This window comes from Taudactylus pleione, unplaced genomic scaffold, assembly GCF_031769625.1.
Source record: "Taudactylus pleione unplaced genomic scaffold, aTauple2 ptg000041l, whole genome shotgun sequence".
In the NCBI taxonomy this organism is placed as follows: domain Eukaryota; kingdom Metazoa; phylum Chordata; class Amphibia; order Anura; family Myobatrachidae; genus Taudactylus; species Taudactylus pleione.
The window spans coordinates 78,640,608-78,663,367 of NW_028284443.1; the positions used below are offsets into that span (position 1 = coordinate 78,640,608).

The following is a 22,760-nucleotide window of genomic DNA, read 5'->3' on the forward strand; positions in this document are numbered from 1 at the left end:
AATGATTTCTTGTGCAAAACTAATATTAAAATATAGCATATGCAAACTATGAATGTAGTTGGAAAATAAAAGTGTAACCTACAATTAAGTAATCCCAATGTCAATAACTTAGAAAATGTAATATTTTTTACAATGGCATGAACTTGGTATTTACTAGACTTACTGTAATATAGTTTTGATTGAGTTTGGCAGGTGAGTATAGGGGTCCCCTATAACATGTACAGTGCGGTGATGTGATATACTTGTGTATATATATATGTTAGTTAAGATCAACTTCATGTGCTTTATTCATGCATAGCAAGGGCGTATTTATAATGGGTGTAGGGCGTGCGGTGCACACGAGCCCCTAGGTCCAGGGGGCCCTCACCGCACACCTTGCACCCATATTATACACTGCTTAAAAAAAATACAGGGAACACTTAAACAACACAATGTAATTCCAAGAGGGGTATTCAATATGAAACCTTAACTTCAGTGTCGAAGTTAACGTTTCATATCGGAGTTTTTTTCTGCGTTAAAGTATGGTGCGCGCTCCCGCTTATCCCCGTATTCAATATAAAATTAACGAAAACGGGAAACTCCGAAGTTGGATTTGCGTAAAGTTACGAATTTTTCCTTAAAATAATTGTAAGACCCCCCTAAAGTTGTAAAAACATGGGGGGAACACTATGGGTACCCCCGTTTTAGCCTTTAATTGAAAGTCGGGGATTTAAATAGCCGAAGCAGGTGTTTTTTTCCCGACATTGAATAAGTGATGCAGAAGAGCACTTAGGTTATTTTTTTTTGTTTTTTTAAGTGGTCCCATCAAATTTGGGGTACATGAAAATGTGTACTAGCATATTTTTAAGTCCCTAAAGTAAGTTTTTAAAAATTCTGCATTTGTGCACCTGCCGCTATAATTCTATTCTAGAAAACATCTGCCGCATACTTGCAGAATAGCCCTGAACCTATTTCCCTATTGTTAAACAATTTTTTCCCATTTTTTTTTGTTTCACCCCAATTTTTAAATTCATTTTTGGGGTGTCCCTAATTTTTTGTAAAACTTTTTTTGACACAGTTCTTTTTTAAATGTCATTACCAGGGGTGCAGGCTATTTTTTTAAAGCCTGCACCCCTAAACCCCAATTCTGCACTTTTTTTCGACACCTATTCAATGGTGAAAAGTTATCCCCGTTTTTTATCAGACTTTTAAAAACTACGATAAGTCTTTGAAATTGAATACGGTGTAAAAGTAAAACCTGCGATAATGACGTCATACCTCCGATATTAACGCAAAAACCCATATTGAATACCCCTACAAGTCATTCACACTTCTGTGAAATCAAACTGTCCACTTAGGAAGCAACATTGATTGACAATCAATTTCACATGCTGTTGTGCAAATGGAATAGACAACAGGTGGAAATTATAGGCAATTAGCAAGACACCCCCAATAAAGAAGTGGTTCTGCAGGTGGTGACCACAGACCACTTTTCAGTTCCTATGCTTTTTGGCTGATGTTTTGGTCACTTTTGAATGCTGGCGTTGCTTCCACTCTAGTGGTAGCATGAGACGGAGTCTACAACCCATACAAGTGGCTCAGGTAGTGCAACTCATCCAGGATGGCACATCAATGGGAGCTGTGGCAAGAAGGTTTGCTGTGTCTGTCAGCATAGTGTCCAGAGCATGGAGGCGCTACCAAGAGACAGGCCAGTACATCAGGAGTTGTGGAAGAGGCCATAGGAGGGCAACAACCCAGCAGCAGGACCGCTACCTCTGCCTTTGTACAAGGAGGAACAGGAGGAGCACTGCTAGAGCCCTGCAAAATGACCACCAGCAGGCCACAAATGTGCATGTGTCTGCTCAAACAGTCAGAAACAGACTCCATGAGGGTGGTATGAGGGCCCGACGTCCACAGGTGGGGGTTGTGCTTACAGCCCAACACCGTGCAGGACGTTTGGCATTTGCCAGAGAACACCAAGATTGGCAAATTCACCACTGGCACCCTGTGCTCTTCACAGATGAAAGCAGGTTCAAACTGAGCACATGTGACAGACGTGACAGAGTCTGGAGACGTCAAGGAGAACGTTCTGCTGCCTGCAACATCCTCCAGCATGACCGGTTTGGCAGTGGGTCAGTAATGGTGTGGGGTGGCATTTCTTTGTGGGGCCGCACAGCCCTCCATGTGCTCGCTAGAGGTAGCCTGACTGCCATTAGGTACCGAGATGAGATCCTAAGACCCCTTGTGAGACCATATGCTGGTGCGGTTGGCCCTGGGTTCCTCCTAATGCAAGACAATGCTAGACCTCATGTGGCTCGAGTGTGTGAGCAGTTCCTGCAAGATGAAGGCATTGATGCTATGGACTGGCCTGCACATTCCCCAGACCTGAATCCAATTTAGCACATCTGGGACGTCATGTCTCGCTCCATCCACCAATGCTACGTTGCACAACAAACTGTCCAAGAGTTGGCAGATGCTTTAGTCCAGGTCTGGGAGGAGATCCCTCAGGAGTCCATCCGCCACCTCATCAGGAGCATGCCTAGGCATTGTAGGGAGGCCATACAGGCACGTGGAGGCCACACACACTACTGAGCCTCAGTTTGACTTGTTTTAAGGACATTACATCAAAGTTGGAGCAGCCTGTAGTGTGTTTTTCCACTTTAATTTTGAGTGTGGCTCCAAAACCAGACCTCCATGGGTTAATAAATTTGATTTCCAATCATAATTTTTGTGTGATTTTGTTGTCAGCACATTCAACTATGTAAAGAACAAAGTATTTAATAAGAATATTTCATTCATTCAGATCTAGGATGTGTTATTTTAGTCTTCCCTTTATTTTTTTGAGCAGTGTACTTACCTCTTCGGAGTCCCACGTTCAGTGCCGGTGTCAGCACTGTAAAAATGTCTGGGAAATGGCCACAGCGGCCATTTTCCCGTCATTTTGCGTATGAGCAAAACAGGGAAAATGGCCGCTGTGGCCATTTTCCCAGTGACCTACGCATGCGCTATAGACTAGGCACACTCTAGTGCCCAGAGTCTATTCGTGCGGCCCTGGCCGTGCTGCGCTCAGTGCGCGGCCAGCCTCCGGACTGAGAGGAGGGGGCCCGTGATGGAGAGTGCACTCGAGCCCCCTCCTCTCTTGAAATGCACCTGATGCATAGGTTACATTATACTGCATTCCCAGGACTAAGGTGTATTCACTACAGTACATTGCTGTTATCAATCTGGTACTATGGGTGTATCTACCATAGGTGCAAAGGGAGTAGCTTTTATGGGGTCTAGAGCTGAGGTGGGGCCCATCTTACATGTGTTATATACATTTTTCACATTGGGGCCCTTACAAACTTTTCCTATGAGGCCTTCAAATTCCTAGTTATGCCCCTGTCATTATTTATTATTTTGTATAATCATTACTATATATGCAGGATTTATAAAGGGGTCCAGACCATGCACTGTAGTATCCAAAAATAATAAACTGCTGCTTACATATAATTCTATCAACCATACTACACCAACATACACTACATCTCTTTACTTGTCACAAAATATCTTCCAACTTAACCCCTCCACTCTGCACTAGGGGGGTGATTCAGCACTGGACAGATTGGCAAAACTGCATGCAGCTTTGCAATTCCATCCATGCTATTATGTTAATGCAGCAGGAGGCGTCATGCCTCCTACATGCATTAATGATCTGAGCTGTGTCCATGGACGCAGCATCGGATCATCCGCGTGATCCTTGGCCGGCTGAGTGACCATGGGGCCATCACAGATGTCCAAAAGAGGCCAGGAAATCTCCGTCTGCCAATGGAGATCCTGGCCTTTTCCCAACCACCAACTGAGGTGACACGCCTCCGTTTTAGAAAACGAAGGACGACCCCGCCCCCAAACAGCAGCAGACTGTCAATCACTGACTCTGTACTGTTGCTCTGCATCCGATCATGCAAGACCCATTCTGCCATGCGTAAAATGGGTCTGAATGAGGCCCTAGATCTGCGTCTCCCTTCCACACACACTTCCTGCTCCCATTCACACTTACAGGACTTTTTTATGGGCCGTTCCAGCGGGAATGAAGGAATGAAATTTCACGAACTGTCTTACTGCAAAGTTGGTGGCATCTTATCACAGTACCACGCTTGAAGTCACTGAGCTCTTCAGAATGACCCATTTTGTATCACAATTGTTTGAAAATGGAGACTGCATGGCTAGGTGCTTCATTTTATGTGGCAATGGGTCTGATTGAAACGCCTCAATTCAATAACTAACAGGTGTGGCCAAATACTTTTGTCTATATAGTGTACGTCATTGCTAATAAGTATCATTATTATATGGGGTCCTTAGTTCAAAGTTTACATAACAGGTCATACTGCTATAAGGAGCTTATGAGAGTTTTAATGTCAATTTTATCCCTCGCTTGCAGACTCTAAAAAGGGGAATCGGTATGAAATACCGATGGACGGGATGCTGGCTGTCAATACACTGACAGCGGCATCCTGATGGTTCAAATCCCAACAGGGGAACTATAAGTAATGTTCCCCTGTGCTATTTACCCCCTAACCCTCCTTTCCTGTACCATAATACTAACCCTCCCTACCCCACCCAGTAAGTGCCTAAACCTAGCTCTCCCCCTTAGTGTCTAACCGTCCCCCCTTAGTGCCTAACACTACCCCCCTCCCCCGGTGGTGCCTGAACCTAACCCCCCTGCTTGGAGCCTAACCATAACCTTCCCCCTGCCCGGAGCCTAACGCTAACTCCCCCTGGGGCGCCTAAACCTAAGTTGTCGTCCCCGCAGATACTTGCCTTTCCGCGGTGTCCTTACGATCAGGATGCTGGCTGTCTGGATCACGACGTCGGCATCCCGAGTCATGTCGGGATTTCGGCGCCAGTGTTGTCTCGGCGTTCGGGATTTCGATGCCGGGTTTTAGGCAGACGGCATACCCTAAAAAGGCAAGGCAAAATTTTTAGGTGCTATTTATATTTTTTATTGCCTGTGCTTTATGGTAATAATTTAATGCCACATGAAATCAGAATGTCCGAGCACCCATGTGGGAATTGCTTTAGGTGCTTACTCAATACATTACAGATGTCTATTTCCATTAATGCTGTTGATTGAGGTACATTTGGAGTTTGTAGGAAAAGTCGTCAGAGAAGTTAAACATTTTCAGTTCTTAGTAGGTGATGCTTCTTTGCCTGAGGAAGGGGGATACTTTTACCTGTGGCATGCCAAGAACTTGGTCATCTTTTAATCTGATCGGTGGACAACCATTAATTGTACTAAGCCTGTACATATTGACTGACTAACATCATGGTTTTCTTTTTATTAATAGAAATAAAATTAGCACTTAATCTATGGTACACCTATCCTATTTACACCATATGGTACGAGATGCAAGGAGCAACATAACGCTCTGCAATGCGTAGGTATTGCCAGGGCCGGATTTACCGTTAGGCAACCTAGGCGGACCCCTAGGGCCCGGCGGGTCCCAAGGGGCCCGTGGCCGGGCACCAGGAATGCGGCCCTGGAAAGAACCTGTATTTTGAGCTGCTGCTGGCACCGGATGGCGAGAGGCAGGGGCATAGGGAGGGCGGTTCTAGCAGAGTGCATGCTCCAGGCACCGGAAATGTAAAAGGGGTGCCGCACCCGCCCCTTGGGAGTGAAAGTCCGCCTCCCTCACTCAGCTGCTGCTGAAGGGAGGGACAGCTGAAGCCGGGACAGTAACTTTGCCGGCGCAGTCTAGTCTGAAGGTGGGGAGAAAGCTAGCCACACTGACACTAACAGTCATTGATTGACTGTTAAGGTAATACCCCCGCCGCTACCAATATATAACTCCTCTGCCGGAGGCTCTCCGTACCTCTACTCCTTCCAGAATGCCGGGCGTGACGTCATGACGGCGTCCTGCCGTCGTGAGGATCCCGTTGATGAAGAGCTGTTCGCATCCAAGAGCTGTCTGACAACTCCTAAAAAGTAAGTAACAGACTGAAAGTACATTAATAAAATCACTTGGATTCTGTATACATAATGATTATGTATACAGAATCCCAGTGATATTCTCACAAGGGGTTGTGTCTGCACTCTGCATATTATAAATTCATCCAGGATGTGAAGGTATATTAATATATTTAGGACCCTGCTGTCATTGATTCCTGGCGGTGGAGGGTTGCAGAAGGAGGCTGATTCCACATCTTTGTTTTGTGCTTGTTTTTAAACTGAGATTTCCTTCCCTGGAACTGGCCCAGGCCGGAGGTGCTGGAATTTGCAGTGTCCTACTGACTGGATGAGCTCCGTTACTTATCTTCAGGGTGCTGTACATGGGCAGGAATCAGAAATTTAAATATTTTGTTGTGGATTGTTTAAGGGCGGGGGACCCCAAACTGGTATTTTGTCTAAGGCCCCATGAGGTCTAAATCCAGCTCTGGGTATTTCCGGACCTTCATACTCATGTCTGAACTAAGCATCTTATTCGTATCATACCTTGCATCAAAAGTCACTTATAGAGCCCTGGGCACTTAGGATTAGTGTTTTTATAACCGTAGAATTAGTATAAAGTCGCAGATTAAGCATAACACTGTGCAGAGCGATGCATGGTGTGCAGGTCAGCCTTTGAGTCACACACGGCAGCTGGATTCAATGCCAGCGCCAGTGTCCAGCATACTCATGCATTGTACGCTTGTCACACTAGTCATGTTACTAAGAAGCATATTTGGTAGATAACTGTGCAGCAAGATGCATGGCATTGCTTCTTCTCAAAGTCCATGGCACGTCAAAGAACCCTGATTAGGATAGATGTGAACACATCCAGCAACAGCTCCCACCCTCTTAGAGGAGAGGGGCTGCTGCTGAACTGACTTGGGTGAGAAGGGCTGGAGTGGACACAACAGTCTGGGACTACTGTACTTTGCCAGGCCCATGGCCTCCTCACACTGGATCTGGCAGGCGCCAGGATCGACGCATGCACATACTGTAACACCGGCTTCTGTAGCATCAGCTGCAGCCCCTAGAAGCTGGGTAGGGCTGCCTGGTAGGCAGAAGAGCGGCTTCCTACTGGAAGACGCTCTCTGCTAATCGCAGCCTGGACTGGCAGTCCTAGGGGGAGAAAACACCTCTCCCTGAGACTGTCTGTCCTTCCAATGGAAAGCCACTGCCAGTCACAGACTGTAACTGGCTCACTGAGGTGGGACTGCGGCCCCTAGGTAAAATCCACCATGGACACATGTATTTGGGAGCTCTGTTGATTGCGGTGACCTGTAATACACACCATGGGATTCCACTTTGAAAATATAAAATGAATCAATCCTGATTTTACTGGTAGTTTAACTCTTGCTGTAGGATTATTATACAAAGTCATCAGTTTGACAGCCATAAAATTGCCTAAGGCTGTAATCTGTATACTACCTGTAAGTACAGAAATGTACTATATTAAGCTACAGTTTTAATTCTTACCCTGATCTATCCAAGGGGTATGGTTTATGATTTAGTGCATTGCAACATATTGTACTTAATGTTATCAGATACCATGCCATAGGAAGTTTACAGTATGAGTTATGGGAGTCTCACTTAAAGAATAAACACCAGTTAATGGTATCCCAGTGTGCTGCCAAGTTTGCCCATCATGTAAATATTTAGATAAGGTATTTCAGGATTCATATGCCATGTGTGTATATTCTGGGGCTAGATTTATGCAATCTACCACATGGGTGTAGTATATTTTGTTGACACTAATAATGTCAGCACTGTTATAATTCCGATACACTTGCAATGTTGACATTAACCATGCTGACATTCATATCGACACTGATGAAATGTTGACGCAATTAGAATGTCTAGAAACGTCCCTGGTGATCGAGCAGTGACTTACCTGGTCCAGCAGCTCCAACGATGTCTTCTGGGTCCAGCGCTCAGCTGATGATGACTTCCTGTTGATCCAGGAGCACTTTCAGTTGTAGGTATGCCTAAACTCTAAAACTGGGTACACACTTGTCCAATCTTCGGGAGATCCAACTCTCAACCGACGGGTCTGTCTGACATTGGACAAGTGTGTACCCGCCGGCATGCTTAAAAACTAGTAGCCGACCGCCAACCAGGAAACCATTGTCCTAGTGTGTAAGCTGCGGAGACCGGAGCTGGAAACCAATCTCTGGTCTCGGCAGCCCAACACACCATCTGTGTGGTGGCAGTGCCGGATCCGGTGGGATGAAAGCCCTCTTTGTCTGCTGTTAGAACCAACCTTCTTCCTAACACAGCAATCTGCTGGAGAGAATTGAAATATAGCATGGTGTACATGATTAAGATCTTAGATTTGACTATGTTTTAGATAAAATTTACAACCTTTCATATACTGTACAAGAAATTCAAAGAGTGGGCTTATCATGTTTTTTAAACTACTCTTTTTTTTTTTCCCCCAATGTATTTTTCATTTTAGTTTTTATTTAACTAAACTGAACAAAACATCCCACAAATCAAAATCAAATTTCAAAAGGTTTATGAATAATCCAGGGCATTATTGCAAATATCCTGCATTCCGCAAGTAACACGTCAATTGTCCCAGGGCAAGCCAGGTCTGCCCATCATTCTCAGCAATATATTTTCTTCCTGCAACAACTCAAATCTATTTTGCTAATCCATGCTCCACCTGTATAATCAGGTTCAACAGTGGAAAATAGGCAGATAACATTACAAAATAGGAAGTAAAAGACGTTTGCTGGATAAAAACACATTTTGTGTCATTTTTAATTTTTATTAAATGCAGTTTGTTTTCCTTTGAAATAAAAGGATTTTTATATACAGTATTATAAATGTTATTTTCATATCTTCTATGTAAGTCCTTATATGCCATTCCAATGTTTGGTTTTCTCATACTTTTCCCTCATAGTATACTAGCTAAATTATGCTATTTTGACAGTTATATTTAGTATTTTGTATATATTTAGCTTATATCGCCATCTTGCAACAGTGGCAATGCTGACAAAATAGCAAGGGTGATTGAGAATGAAAATGAATATCGTTTACTATACAATTGTTAAAAGAGCTACATATGCAGTACAAAGTTTATTGGTATAAAGAGGGAGCACTCTGATAAATTAAATTCTACCTTTTTATTACAACATGGTGCCCCGTTTGCTTTGTAACTTATTATTGTAATATGGTATACACTGACCAATTATTTCTGGCTTTGGAAACAAAACTGAAATTATTCTCTATAAAAGCTTAAAAAAAAAAAATAGTGACACGTAGGCTAACCCCAAACCAAATATGGGAAAACACCTGATTATATTCAATATTGGAGAACATTTTTGAAGGGAAGCACAGAAGATGTATGCCAAAATATAGACATCTACAAGCATTACATCATACCTCCCAACATTGGGCCGCCTGATTCACTATGGATCGCTATTCTGCTTCTACGCAAGCACCGCAGTTGCTTATATCAGCTATCATATTTAAATGTTTGCATGCACATTGCGATCGCAGGTAGACATAAGGTCGCCCACTTCCCCTTACTCACATCCGTATACTAAGGCAACATAGCAAAACAATTGGTAACATCGGACCCATATGCACACTTGCACAAGCACTGATCTTACTCAGAAATTGCCAACAGCCACGCACACTATCAGTGCTATGGTTTCTCATGGCCCCACAGTGGATAATTTATGCATGCCCCTGCACACCTGCATTCGCACCACCCCAAGGCACCATCCACAAACAGCACTACCTGTCAATCACACTGCACTGGGTAGCCTCTGAAATCGCAGTTCTGAACGCAATTGCTCGATGCATACGCAGTATGCAACAATCGACCGATTGCATGCGTTGCGTATTAGCAAATGCGTTCCTTGCTGAATCAGGCCCATTGTCTCATGGTATAGTAATTTGGGATGGGGGGAGGGGGAAGTGGTGAGCACATTCCATGTCTTCTTAAAATAATTGTTTTAGCCTTAATGGAAATCCCTCTTAACCTACCACTGATCTTGGAATACATGGGAGGTATGATTACATACTGTAATTTCCTCCTGCTTCCAACTTCAGGCACAGCCCCAGGTTTTAGATGTTTCCCTGTAATTGTTCCCATGAGATGCGGCCATAATCCCGTCCGCTGGAAATTCGGCATCCAGAATGCTGACATTGGAATCTCGACACATCAGAATACCAGTGCCGGGATCCCAAAGGAAAGTAGGGGGAGGGTCAGGCACTAAGGGGAGGGTTAGGTTTAGGCTGCGGGGGGGGGGGGGAGATTAGGTTTAGGCTTCAGGGAGGGAGGGTTAAGTTTAGGTAATGGGGGGAGGTTAGGTTTAGGTTGCGGGGAGGGTTAGGGGGTAAGTTAGGCTTACTTATCTGGAGGCGTCGGGTTTGTAACCTGGTCGGGATACTGGCGTCGGTATTATGACCACCTGTATCCTGAACCCTGAACTGTCGAGTTCTACTAAGTCTGTGTTGTAGGTGATTTTTACTAGCTCTTTGTATTCTTTGGGCTTCTATTATTTAATAAAGTGGAGCTTTTCATATACAAATATGCATCAAAGTCAAGTTGAGTACGTATATAATGATTGAAGAACACTAGGTCCATCTAGAATCTAGATGGTGCAGCATGTTACAGGTTTAAATGTGCCTGTTCAGCAGCAAAGTGGTTTCGGAAATTAATTTAAAATGTTGCCAATTATAACCATGCAGTAACTTAGTGAGAAAATATATACAGGATAGAAAAAAACAATTCTCTTGAGCCTTTGTTTCAACTGGGATGCAATCGGATTCCGTTTCAACTATATGCGGCAGACAAAATTTGTCCACGTGTTTATAGATCTTGATCGTATATATAAAATACAGTTCAATGGAAAATACTTTTTATGGGTCCAAAAAAATCTAATATGCTATATCTATATGTAAAAGCTGTTCAGCAGGTACAAATAATGAAATGGAATAACTGAGCAGAATAGGCAGTAATTTGTTGTAAACAAATATTTTAAAATCGATTTATAAAACCTTATGTTTATGGAACCAAATATGACCTCACCAACACCCTTAAGATTATTATATTTTTATTGTTGTTGTTGTTTTCACCCCATCACCTATTGTAGTCGCATGATGTCATTGTAATGGCTACCACTGACATGCTATCATGTGGCAGATGCGCATAATGCCCATCCCTAAAAGCAAAACACAAACCAATAAAAAGGTTAAATATTGCTGTCCTAAATGTAACACTGTAACAGAAATAATGCAAAAAGATGCTCCTGAATGCAATGGCTTCCAGGTGTCATTATCTTTATCATATACACAATCAGGGAATCTTCTGTATTTTCATATCGGAGGATTATGCAAATTTGTACCCAACTGCAGGAAGAGAATGTGGTTTGTTTGTGATACAAAACATAATCAGATTCAGTTTCCTGAGAATAGACTGTTTCATATGTAGATGGCTTACTAATCCCAGATTGGTGTCTGTGCAGCCTCAGGATAAGAAGTTATTATTAGCGTAACCACTATTAGGACTATGAGTGCTATTATAGCATTCCTCTAGGGCAGTCGTTCCCAAACTTTCTCAGTTCGATTTTTTTCAAGGCGCCCCTAAAACGAAATAATTACCGTGCATTCTTGGGTCAAAGTAACGTAATAAGTAGTTAGGTTAGGACAGAAATATTTTTTATACTTATTAGGTTGTTTGAAAAAATTATACACGTAAATCCAAGGAAAGAGAATATTTTATATTCATGTCTCTCCCTTTATCACTCTCCATGTCTCTCATTGCAGCCCATTCATGTCTCTCCCTTTGCCCCTCTCCATGTCTCTCATTGCAGCCCATTCTTGTCTCTCCATTTACCCCTCTCCATGTCTCTCATTGCAGCCAATTTATGTCTCTCCCTTTACCCCTCTCCATGTCTCTCATTACAGCCCATTCATGTCTCCCTGTGTCCCTATCCATTTCTCTCATTGCAGCCCATTCATGTCTCTCCCTGTGTCCCTATCCATTTCTCTCATTGCAGCCCAATTCTGTCTTTCCCTTTGCCTCTCTCATTGCAGCCCATTCATGTCTCTCCCTTTGCCCCTCTCCATGTCTCTCCCTTTGCCCCTCTCCATGTCTCTCCCTTTGCCCCTCTCCATGTCTCTCATTGCAGCCCATTCGTGTCTCTCCCTTTGCCCCTCTCCATGTCTGTCATTGCAGCCAATTCATGTCTCTCCCTTTGCCTCTCTCCATGTCCATCCCTTTGCTCCTCTCCATGTCTCTCCCTTTGCCCCTCTCCATGTCTCTCATTGCAGCCCATTCATGTCTCTCCCTTTGCCCCTCTCCATGTCTCTCCCTTTGCCCCTCTCCATGTCTCTCATTGCAGCCCATTCATGTCTCTCCCTTTGCCCTTCTCCATGTCTCTCCCTTTGCTCCTCTCCATGTCTCTCCCTTTGCCCCTCTCCATGTCTCTCATTGCAGCCCATTCATGTCTCTCCCTTTGCCCCTCTCCATGTCTCTCATTGCAGCCCATTCATGTCTCTCCCTTTGCCCCTCTCCATGTCTCTCATTGCAGCCCATTCATGTCTCTCCATTTACCCCTCTCCATGTCTCTCATTGCAGCCAATTTATGTCTCTCTCTTTACCCCTCTCCATGTCTCTCATTGCAGCCCATTCATGTCTCACCCTGTGTCCCTATCCATTTCTCTCACTGCAGCCCAATTATGTCTCTCCCTTTGCCTCTCTCATTGCAGCCCATTCATGTCTCTCCCTTTGCCCCTCTCCATGTCTCTCCCTTTGCCCCTCTCCATGTCTCTCCCTTTGCTTCTCTCCATGTCTCTCCCTTTGCCCTTCTCCATGTCCATCCCTTTGCTCCTCTCCATGTCTCTCCCTTTGCTCCTCTCCATGTCTCTCCCTTTGCCCCTCTCCATGTCTCTCATTGCAGCCCATTCATGTCTCTCCCTTTGCCCCTCTCCATGTCTCTCATTGCAGCCAATTTATGTCTCTCCCTTTACCCCTCTCCATGTCTCTCATTACAGCCCATTCATGTCTCCCTGTGTCCCTATCCATTTCTCTCATTGCAGCCCATTCATGTCTCTCCCTGTGTCCCTATCCATTTCTCTCATTGCAGCCCAATTCTGTCTTTCCCTTTGCCTCTCTCATTGCAGCCCATTCATGTCTCTCCCTTTGCCCCTCTCCATGTCTCTCCCTTTGCCCCTCTCCATGTCTCTCCCTTTGCCCCTCTCCATGTCTCTCATTGCAGCCCATTCGTGTCTCTCCCTTTGCCCCTCTCCATGTCTGTCATTGCAGCCAATTCATGTCTCTCCCTTTGCCTCTCTCCATGTCCATCCCTTTGCTCCTCTCCATGTCTCTCCCTTTGCCCCTCTCCATGTCTCTCATTGCAGCCCATTCATGTCTCTCCCTTTGCCCTTCTCCATGTCTCTCCCTTTGCTCCTCTCCATGTCTCTCCCTTTGCCCCTCTCCATGTCTCTCATTGCAGCCCATTCATGTCTCTCCCTTTGCCCCTCTCCATGTCTCTCATTGCAGCCCATTCATGTCTCTCCCTTTGCCCCTCTCCATGTCTCTCATTGCAGCCCATTCATGTCTCACCCTGTGTCCCTATCCATTTCTCTCACTGCAGCCCAATTATGTCTCTCCCTTTGCCTCTCTCATTGCAGCCCATTCATGTCTCTCCCTTTGCCCCTATCCATGTCTCTCCCTTTGCCCCTCTCCATGTCTCTCCCTTTGCCTCTCTCCATGTCTCTCCCTTTGCCCTTCTCCATGTCCATCCCTTTGCTCCTCTCCATGTCTCTCCCTTTGCTCCTCTCCATGTCTCTCCCTTTGCCCCTCTCCATGTCTCTCATTGCAGCCCATTCATGTCTCTCCCTTTGCCCCTTTCCATGTCTCTCCCTTTGCCCTTCTCCATGTCCATCCCTTTGCTCCTCTCCATGTCTATCCCTTTGCTCCTCTCCATGTCTCTCCCTTTGCTCCTCTCCATGTCTCTCCCTTTGCCCCTCTCCATGTCTCTCATTGCAGCCCATTCATGTCTCTCCCTTTGCCCCTCTCCATGTCTCTCCCTTTGCCCTTCTCCATGTCCATCCCTTTGCTCCTCTCCATGTCCATCCCTTTGCTCCTCTCCATGTCTCTCCCTTTGCTCCTCTCCATGTCTCTCCCTTTGCTCCTCTCCATGTCTCTCCCTTTGCCCCTCTCCATGTCTCTCATTGCAGCCCATTCATGTCTCTCCCTTTGCCTCTCTCCATGTCTCTCCCTTTGCCCTTCTCCATGTCCATCCCTTTGGTCCTCTCCATGTCTCTTCCTTTACTCCTCTCCATGTCTCTCCCTTTGCCCCTCTCCATGTCTCTCATTGCAGCCCATTCATGTCTCTCCCTTTGCCCCTCTCCATGTCTCTCATTGCAGCCCATTCATGTTTTTCCCTTTGCCCCCCCTGCAGCATCGCTCCTCAGATCACACAGGTAGTGAGATCAGACATGTATTGTATTGTGGACCTCATTTAGCAACAGGCAGCCTCGGGATTCACTGCCTGTTGCTCCCACTAATTGAATGTTTCCCGCACGCTGCCACCACTCATCGCTCCCCCCCAGCCCCCCTCTCCCCGTGCACAAAAATACATTTATATTAAGTAAATGGCACTGGGCGGCACTGCATCCCAATGAAAGCGCAGCGCACAGTTTGGGAACCACTGTTCTAGGGTGTTTATCATGGCACCCATTCTATCATTATAATCCTGTATAAAATGTGGTAGCTGATATAAAATTGAAAAGAATCTTCAGCTATTGAACAAACACAGATCTTGTAAATTAGAACAGGCTTCTTTTGATAATGCAATAACCTTTGTCCTGTACAGAATACGTAAATCAGCCTGTGGTAAGGGGTGAATGCTATATGAAGATAGGCCAGTTGTAGTGACATGGGAAAATAGATGGCATTTTGACTACCCTTTCTCTATCATTGATGGATATGGTATAGTATTGGTTTCACACACATGCGTAGCAACTACCATCATTCAAATCCCCCACAGAATTTAACAATTTGCACATTTTGATTCCCAATAAAGTTTCTTCAAGAAAATATTGTACTGTACAGGTCAGAACTCCTATGCTAACTAACAATAAGGCCAGTTATCGCAATGAAACTTAAGCAATCTGTTTGGTCAGTTAGAGGTATGTATCATATTACTGTACATAACTTCTTTCATTTTAGCGGGTATAGCTGTTTTTTCCTCTTACATTCCCACTCATTCATTTAACAAATGATAGGCTATGAAAGCACAGCTAAAATCTAAACTATAGCAAAAATATAATATCCTTAATTAGTAAGGAAAGAATGATCTTACCAATAATGATATATCTAGAGGTCTTTACTGACCTTACGGTACAATTGGAGGGTGAGCAATGTTTGGCAGTCTAGTAGTAACAGAACTATTTCACATGTCACCTGAACATGTGAAAAGACTTACAGCAGTTACACAACTAGAGTGCCAATATCTGTCTACCCCTGTAATATAATATATATTTATAGGGTCATCTGCAACTGCTAAAGACTTCCAGACAGACCATTATTTCATCACTATATCTCATGTTATATTTCTTACATTGCATTGATATATATCAACTATCTATATACATTTCAGTGCTTTTAGACACCAATATAATCTGCTCACCGCAGAAACAAAATGACTTCCTTGGTTGAAAGGATATACGATGGGCAAAATGCAAGCCAGGCCTTTCATAGTCTCTGTGAAAATCACAGCTGTAAAATGAATTAGATCAGTCTATACATTACATGTTCTGTACATTAAAACAACACTTCAGAATGTGTTGTGAGGATAGTGCAACGTGGGAAACCTATGCAGCTAACGGGTTGTCAGCTGAGACTTTGCCTTCATTATAAGTCTATATGCCGTCAGTTCTATGCCAACTGTGCCAGCTAGGATGAATCAAACTGCTGATTACTGGTTTATGGTCACGCTCCCAAATGAACGTTGCTATGTGGGTATCGAATTTTAGAATTTCATTCTATTTTCATTTAAAAAAATAAAAAAATGCACCACGCTATTATTTTTCATTGACAATGCAGAAAAAAAATGTTCCAGATCGGCGATTAAACAACTAGGGGGCAATAGATAGGAAATATAACACAGTGACAGCTCTATCACATAATCAGCTTTCAGACGGTGTCCTTGGTATCTTCTAAATAGATCTTTACTTGGAATAATCAGATTAGGATGTACGCTATGCTAAGCTTTAATTTTATAGCTTTTTTTTTTCTATAACAGATTTGGTTCTGATCGTCTTTGTTATGAAAATATGAAGACGGAAATAGCAATTCAATGTGATGTAACGTTCATGGGGAGCTTTCTTTACAAATCTAGTTGACACAGTGAGCTCAAAACATTGGCAGATTTGTTCGACTTCGGATCCCATCCAAAATATTGTACCCTACAAAGAGGGTGCTACAGGAAATGATTTAAAAGTTTTAGTCGTTTGGATTTTCCAGGTATCGGATAGCATCGTGTCTGCTCAAATGTCACAAATCGATAAAATGTATCCTCTTTCCGATTCATTTTCTTCATGGAGAAATTACATAGTTTCTTTTCTTCAATAAACCATCTTGCTGGAGAGATTTCATCAATAGCATTTTTTCCTTGTTTTTGAGTCTAGTTAACAATACATAAGGATAAAGCTTGTAGTGGAAGAAAAAAGGTTGCTTGTGTGGTCTTCCATTGTTCATGTCTTTCATTGAAGAAACTAGAAATAATTATTCACATAGTCAAAAAGCTCAGGATTGAGTATCAATCTCCTTCAAAGTAATAAGAAATGATTTTACAGGAGAAAAAAAAAAATAAAGATTTTAAAATGCAACAAAAAAGATCTAAAAATAAAAGTAATAGTTAAAGTAAATAAAAGTATAAAAAAGAAAATATGGCTAAATGATATAATCTACTTAGTCTACAAAGGAAGAAACTACTAAGTAGCTAACTTCGAATAATAAAAAGAAGAAAGCAAAATTCAAAATGATAGATTAAATGGAACATGTGCGGTAATGTTCCATAGGTTTGGAAGTAAATGTTCACATTTTAAACTCCGCAACACTCTCTAGTTTAACAGATCAAAAAGTCAAACTGGGACATCTACGTGGTGAGAGTTATCCTCAGGAGATGTATAGAACTTCCAAACAGTTTCCCATTGTTTGCGCTCTTAGCAGGGTGACGTTGATATGTGTATGTGGTCCGGGTACTTGATAGCAGGTGGATAGTTCTGCGTCATCTGGATTGACACATCGCTAGAGATTTCTGAAGGGCTGCGGCCACGATGCCACACTTCAGGGTGGAGGAACTGACCTGAATAATCTGAACAGTCGCTGAGACGAGGACGGTAGAAGGCTGGATGGGGACGATACATCTCCTCCTCAGCGTACCGCTTTGTGAATAAGTATACAGACATAACACCAGCGCCCTGCAAAAAAAAAAATGTGATTAAATTATAACACAAATACAAACAAGTACATTAAAGAAGAAAGGTAAGCATATGTGCCATACACTGTATGAATTTAAATGGACTGCCTTCTATTTAAACAAAAAAAAAAAACAGATTTGTTTATAAAAAAAACTATGAAAATTTGATTGAACAAAAATACCTGCACCCCTCGTTTTTTTTTATTATTAAAATGTTCATGATTGGATAGTGTTCAAGTCAGAGGGCGGTATTCAATTTTATTTGCGGTCCGGATCTCCCGTCTAAAGTGACGGGAGATCGCAGGCCGCTATTCAATTGTTCCTGCTTTTTGCGCTGATCGCGCCCAAAGTGGTAGGGTTTAGCCATGTAAATCGGCTACACCCGACCAAAGTGCTGGGCGTGAATGCGAAAAGTGCCGTTTGGGCGCCCAAACAGGTCCCTTTTCGCCCATTTCAGCTCGCACTCCCCCTGGGGCTGCGAGCTGAAATTGATCGCGCTTGACAGGAGCAACAATTGAATAGCTCCGTCGGGCACGAAGGGGGCTGGAAACAATTGAATTCCGCCCCGAGAGAGCCCTCTTTTTTTTTTTTTTTTTGTGCTTGGTTACCCAATATGAAACACAAAAATCTTTAATATCCATTAATATACATAAAAAACCTCATACTCCTGGTAACTGCATCAGACAGGGAGAATATCTCCACCACTGAGTTTGAATAACAAACGTCTTGGCTGCCTAAAGTGCCTGTATTTTAATTCTTCACTGGAATCCTCACAATATATACTAAGGGTGGCATGTACCAAACTTTGAAGTAAGGATGCGATACATCCTGCCACTCATCGCATGCATACCAGCGTTAATAACACCGGTACGTATGCACGTGCAAATGATATTCTTTGCAAGAGGGGACTTTCGGGTTTAAAACCCGGGAGTCCTTCTGCGCTGGCCGACACTTGGGGACACAGGGAAGATTGCGAAAAGCAGCCGAAAGACTTCTATTAAGTAACGCCATCTATAAATCGCATTGCCTACTGGGAAAGTTTAGCTTTCCGGACCTTTGTACATATGAGGAGAGCGGTCAAACCTCCGAATACGGCTGCATTTTGACTTTAGCACATCCTGCACTAAAGCAGAAACTGTGGAATAGCACCATGATCAGTCACCCATTTGGTAAAATGTATTTCCAGAGAAGGATAATAATTATGGATTTAAAATACAGGGTTACTCTCTCTCAGAATTATAAGGGTCTGCAGGAAATCTCTCTGCCAGTAAAATTCACCAGTGTTTGTTTATAACATCGGTTGCACAAAATGTGCTTTTTTTCATTTTTCTAGTATTCAAGTCTAATAACAAACCTCTTTAAGAAGGAACGAAGAGGCTGCAAAAGCAAAGGACCACCCATACCGGTATTGGAAGTACTGTTCGGAACTACTGGGTCGGTTCATAACTTCATCATTGATGCTTGAGATGTAAAGAACCAAACCTACGACTAGGGAAAGACCTGTAACAGGATCATGACACAGCACAGATTAATAAAAAGACTCCATTGGTTAACATTCATGCACAGCAATAGCTACATCCAGAAATCTATACATGGTATAACATAAAGTCCCTGATTGGCGACTGTCTGTTTGTGCTAATCTCCAGAACCACTGGACGGATTTGAATGCAGTTTCATTATTCTATAGAGCATTTGTTGTGGAAGGTTTAAATTTATGAAACATTATAGTATGACAAAAGGGAGCCGAGCAGTGACGATTTTAGTGAAGCAAGTCACTGAAAAACGGACGTTTGAGTGATTTTTGGCTTAATCCGCCTAAACTGTTAAAGACATAAAACTAGCGACTCGTAATCTGGGTAAGGTGGTAATACCAGTGATAAAATCATTGGTGTCTTCCAAATAACTGCCTATACATTTAACACAGGGCTGAACAAAACTGTCTAAATATTGTGCCACCGAAGCAAAGTGTGAATTGCAGACCGATATAATCGGCCTGCCTGGGGGTTGTTTAAAGTTTTATGTATCTTGGGTAGCAGATATAATTAGGACAAATCGGGAAATCATCCATAAAAAAATCTTGTGTGCAGCCTTTTAAAGAGGAGTCAAATTATACCTTAAGTGTCTATGATCCACCCTCCCAAAATCCGAGTATCAAAACGTTTTCATGTTTGCTTGACCAGAGTCTACATGAAAATAAGATATAATTTAACCCCTCTTGAAAAACTTGCATTAAATAATTTGAAAAAAGAAGACCTCAGTGGCAATCAGACCTGCGGACAAGGGAGGCGCTGTAGTGCTGCTTAGTATCCATGACTATCAATTGGAGGTGCATAGACAACTATCTGACGAGTCGACTTACCTTAAATTACGTGGTGATCCCACTGTACGATAGAAGAATAAATTAGATACGTTGTTGAGATTAGCTTTAGGCAACAGTTGGATTGATCAAACAACACATGATTTTTCGAGGAATGATTTCCCGATTTGTCCTATATTATATCTGCTACTCAAGATACATAAAACCTTAAACAATCCACCCAGGCAGGCCGATTATATTAGCCTGCAATTCACTCTTTGCTTTCGGTGGCACAATTTTTCAGGTCTGTGTTAAGGGTATAGGCAGTTATTTGAAAGACACCAATGATTTTATCACTAGTATTGCCACCTTACTCAGATTAAAGATTCTCTTTTGGTGCCCATGTATGTCTCATCCCTATACACAGTAATTCCACACAGTGATGGTATTGACACAGTCAAATTGGTTCTCATACAGTCACACTCCAAAGATCTGCTGATTGAGTTTATGGTTGAGTTAACAGAACTCACCTTGAATTGCTACTTTTTCAAATATGGAGAGCAATATTAGCTACAAACTGTGAGAACCGCAATGGGCAGTAATACAGCGCCATGGCATGCGGATCTATACAATGATGCCTATGAGGGAACATAAATCATCCCGCAGTTTGCAGGTAATATTGTACATTATTGTAATTTTATCAATGATATTTTTTTCAACTAGAGGGGAACGAGTGACGCATTACAATTGAAGCTAACACATTTGATTTGATTAGATACCCCTATTAGATTCACTCTAAACTCATATTCTGAGTTTATTAATTTTATTGATATTACAGTGTTTACCACAGACAGTGGTTATGGTCACAGAGGATACAGATCGTAACGCATTACTTTCTTTTAAAAGCCATCACCCCTAACCATTGAAACAAAATCTTCTAGTATCACAGTTCCTCAGGGTTTTAAGGAATAATTCTGATCCTGATGCTGCAGAAACACAACTAGAATAGATGAAGATCTGTTTTTTTGTTTTTTTAAAAGGACTTGTGTAGACAGCACAATTAGCAGTTGCCTATGTAATGCACATAAACTGTACTCACATAGTCAAGCTTGGATAAGTCGGCAGACATCCAACAGTTCCTTTGTGATTACCACCACATATGATACAGCAGGTCCCTCACTGAGGAAAACCATCAAACAACATTGACTAATAGTGGCCTCTGATCCTCTATTTAAGGACATTTTACCAAAGACATCACTGATCAGCTAAAAGAGAGGTCCAAATAGAAAGGATCTTCTACTAGGACTGGAATTACCTTGGTTTACAACAAATAGAACTGGATGCTATCTGTAGGAGTATGACTGCCGGTGACTCATTCCATCATCCATATACTGGACGCAGGATCAGAAATAACCATCACCTGACATGTACATCTGACCATGTCACATATATCTTGTGCTGTCCATGTCTATATATATGATGGGAAAACTATCCACCCCACTTGTAAAAGGATAGCAAACCACAGATCATCCATTAGGTCTGCCCTAACTACTGGAATGACAGATAAACCCATAGTGAAACACTGTCTTAGTGCCCAACATTCGCTGGCTACACTTAGGTATATGGTAATTGATTGGGTAACACATCTCACAAAAGGTTGCAATATAGCAAGGATGTTACTCTGCAAAGAAGCTAAGTGGATCTATGAGTTAGATGCGATCTGGCCATGAGGACTGTATGAATTAATACAACATGGGTTCGTCTTGGATTAAGATCACATCCTTTGAATATAATTCTATAGGATTAGTTAGTGGATTGAGATTCATATGGTACATATACCTATATATTTTTTAGTTTTCTAATTTTATTTTTATTTTATGATTATTTTTTTGGCTCCTATGCAATCTGTGACCATACCTTAATACACCTTTACATAACTTTTATGATTTTTTTTTATGGGTTGTTAAGTATATTTTGGTATACCTTTGTGCATTAATACTTGTTTTTTTGTGTTTGTAAAAACATTCTCATATCTGAGCAACCTGGCTATGTCCCGGGATGTGATGATTTTGGGACAGTTTATTTCGAGGCTTATCCTTATTTTTTAATTGCTGACTGATGTTTGTTGTAATACTATGTTTCACGCGTATTACTTGAACATGATGCACATGCACGTATCTCTGATCATTCAGGTGCTCCCCCGGTTTGCGTTCCACTCTAGTGGTATACATTGGTTTCCCGATGGTACTTCTTACGCATACGCACATAGACTCATTGAGTGCATGATATCGGGCCCCCATTTATGGCGGCCAGCGTGTCTCCAGTGTATTACTGCATGGACCCCTCGTTTTCATATATCTTTATTATTCAGGTAATTGTGCATCAAGTTAAGCGCTTATGACATTTGTTATGGGAGATTAATGTCCACTTGAGGGCTGATTGTTTTTATACTTTTTATAGAATATGTTTTTGGGGGGTGTCTACTGTTGGGTTATGATCTCATCTCCAAGCGCCATTGTCCCGTGCCAATCAATTTGTTTTAGGTGTGACCCAAGTCATCAAGAACTGGGTCACACCTTTCACACTTGAGCCGAGTTATCGACCCGGGTTGCAAGTCCCGGGAAAAACCATGCTGTCTAGCAGGGTCACAGACCTGGACTGTCAACCTGGGTCGCACCTTTCATACTCCAGACCTGGATTGATGCGTATTCCCAGGTTTTAGACTGAAGTCTGAAAAGGGTATAAATGAGCTCCCGTACTGCTACAATTAGAGTTGGAAGTACATAATATTAAGCAATATATGATAAATCACCCTGTTATATGAGCCATACAAGTTATAAAATAAAAACAATGTATTTGGCACATTCTGATGTCGGTATGCACCAAAGATTAGGACATATCACATATCAAATATTACACCCGATCTACTTAAAGGTGTATTATATTAAGATATTTCATTACAGTGGCCATTTAGGGTATGCCAGTGCGTGACAGATTACAAACACACATTTGTTCATACTTTGCGTTAATATTTTCTCCGTTTCATTCTTCCTCCATCAGTTATACTGCAGCT

General features: G+C 42.5%; 2 protein-coding genes across 5 annotated transcripts in view; one reads left to right on the top strand and one right to left on the bottom strand.

The window, feature by feature from the left end:
• LOC148538275 (uncharacterized) overlaps nucleotides 1–22,760 on the top strand; it is a 99,144-nt gene that overhangs the window by 16,615 nt on the left and 59,769 nt on the right. The gene's annotated exons all lie outside the window — the stretch shown is intronic.
• Nucleotides 8,706–22,760, bottom strand: part of CACNG7 (calcium voltage-gated channel auxiliary subunit gamma 7) — a 156,721-nt gene continuing 142,666 nt past the window's right edge. Inside the window, exons 5-6 of the mRNA XM_088459485.1 lie at nucleotides 18,746–18,891; nucleotides 8,706–17,392 (exon numbers count right to left, since the gene is read on the bottom strand). Of these exons, the coding sequence (XP_088315611.1) occupies nucleotides 17,135–17,392; nucleotides 18,746–18,891 (404 nt within the window). The 3' untranslated portion in view covers nucleotides 8,706–17,134. The remainder of the gene's footprint in view (nucleotides 17,393–18,745; nucleotides 18,892–22,760) is intronic.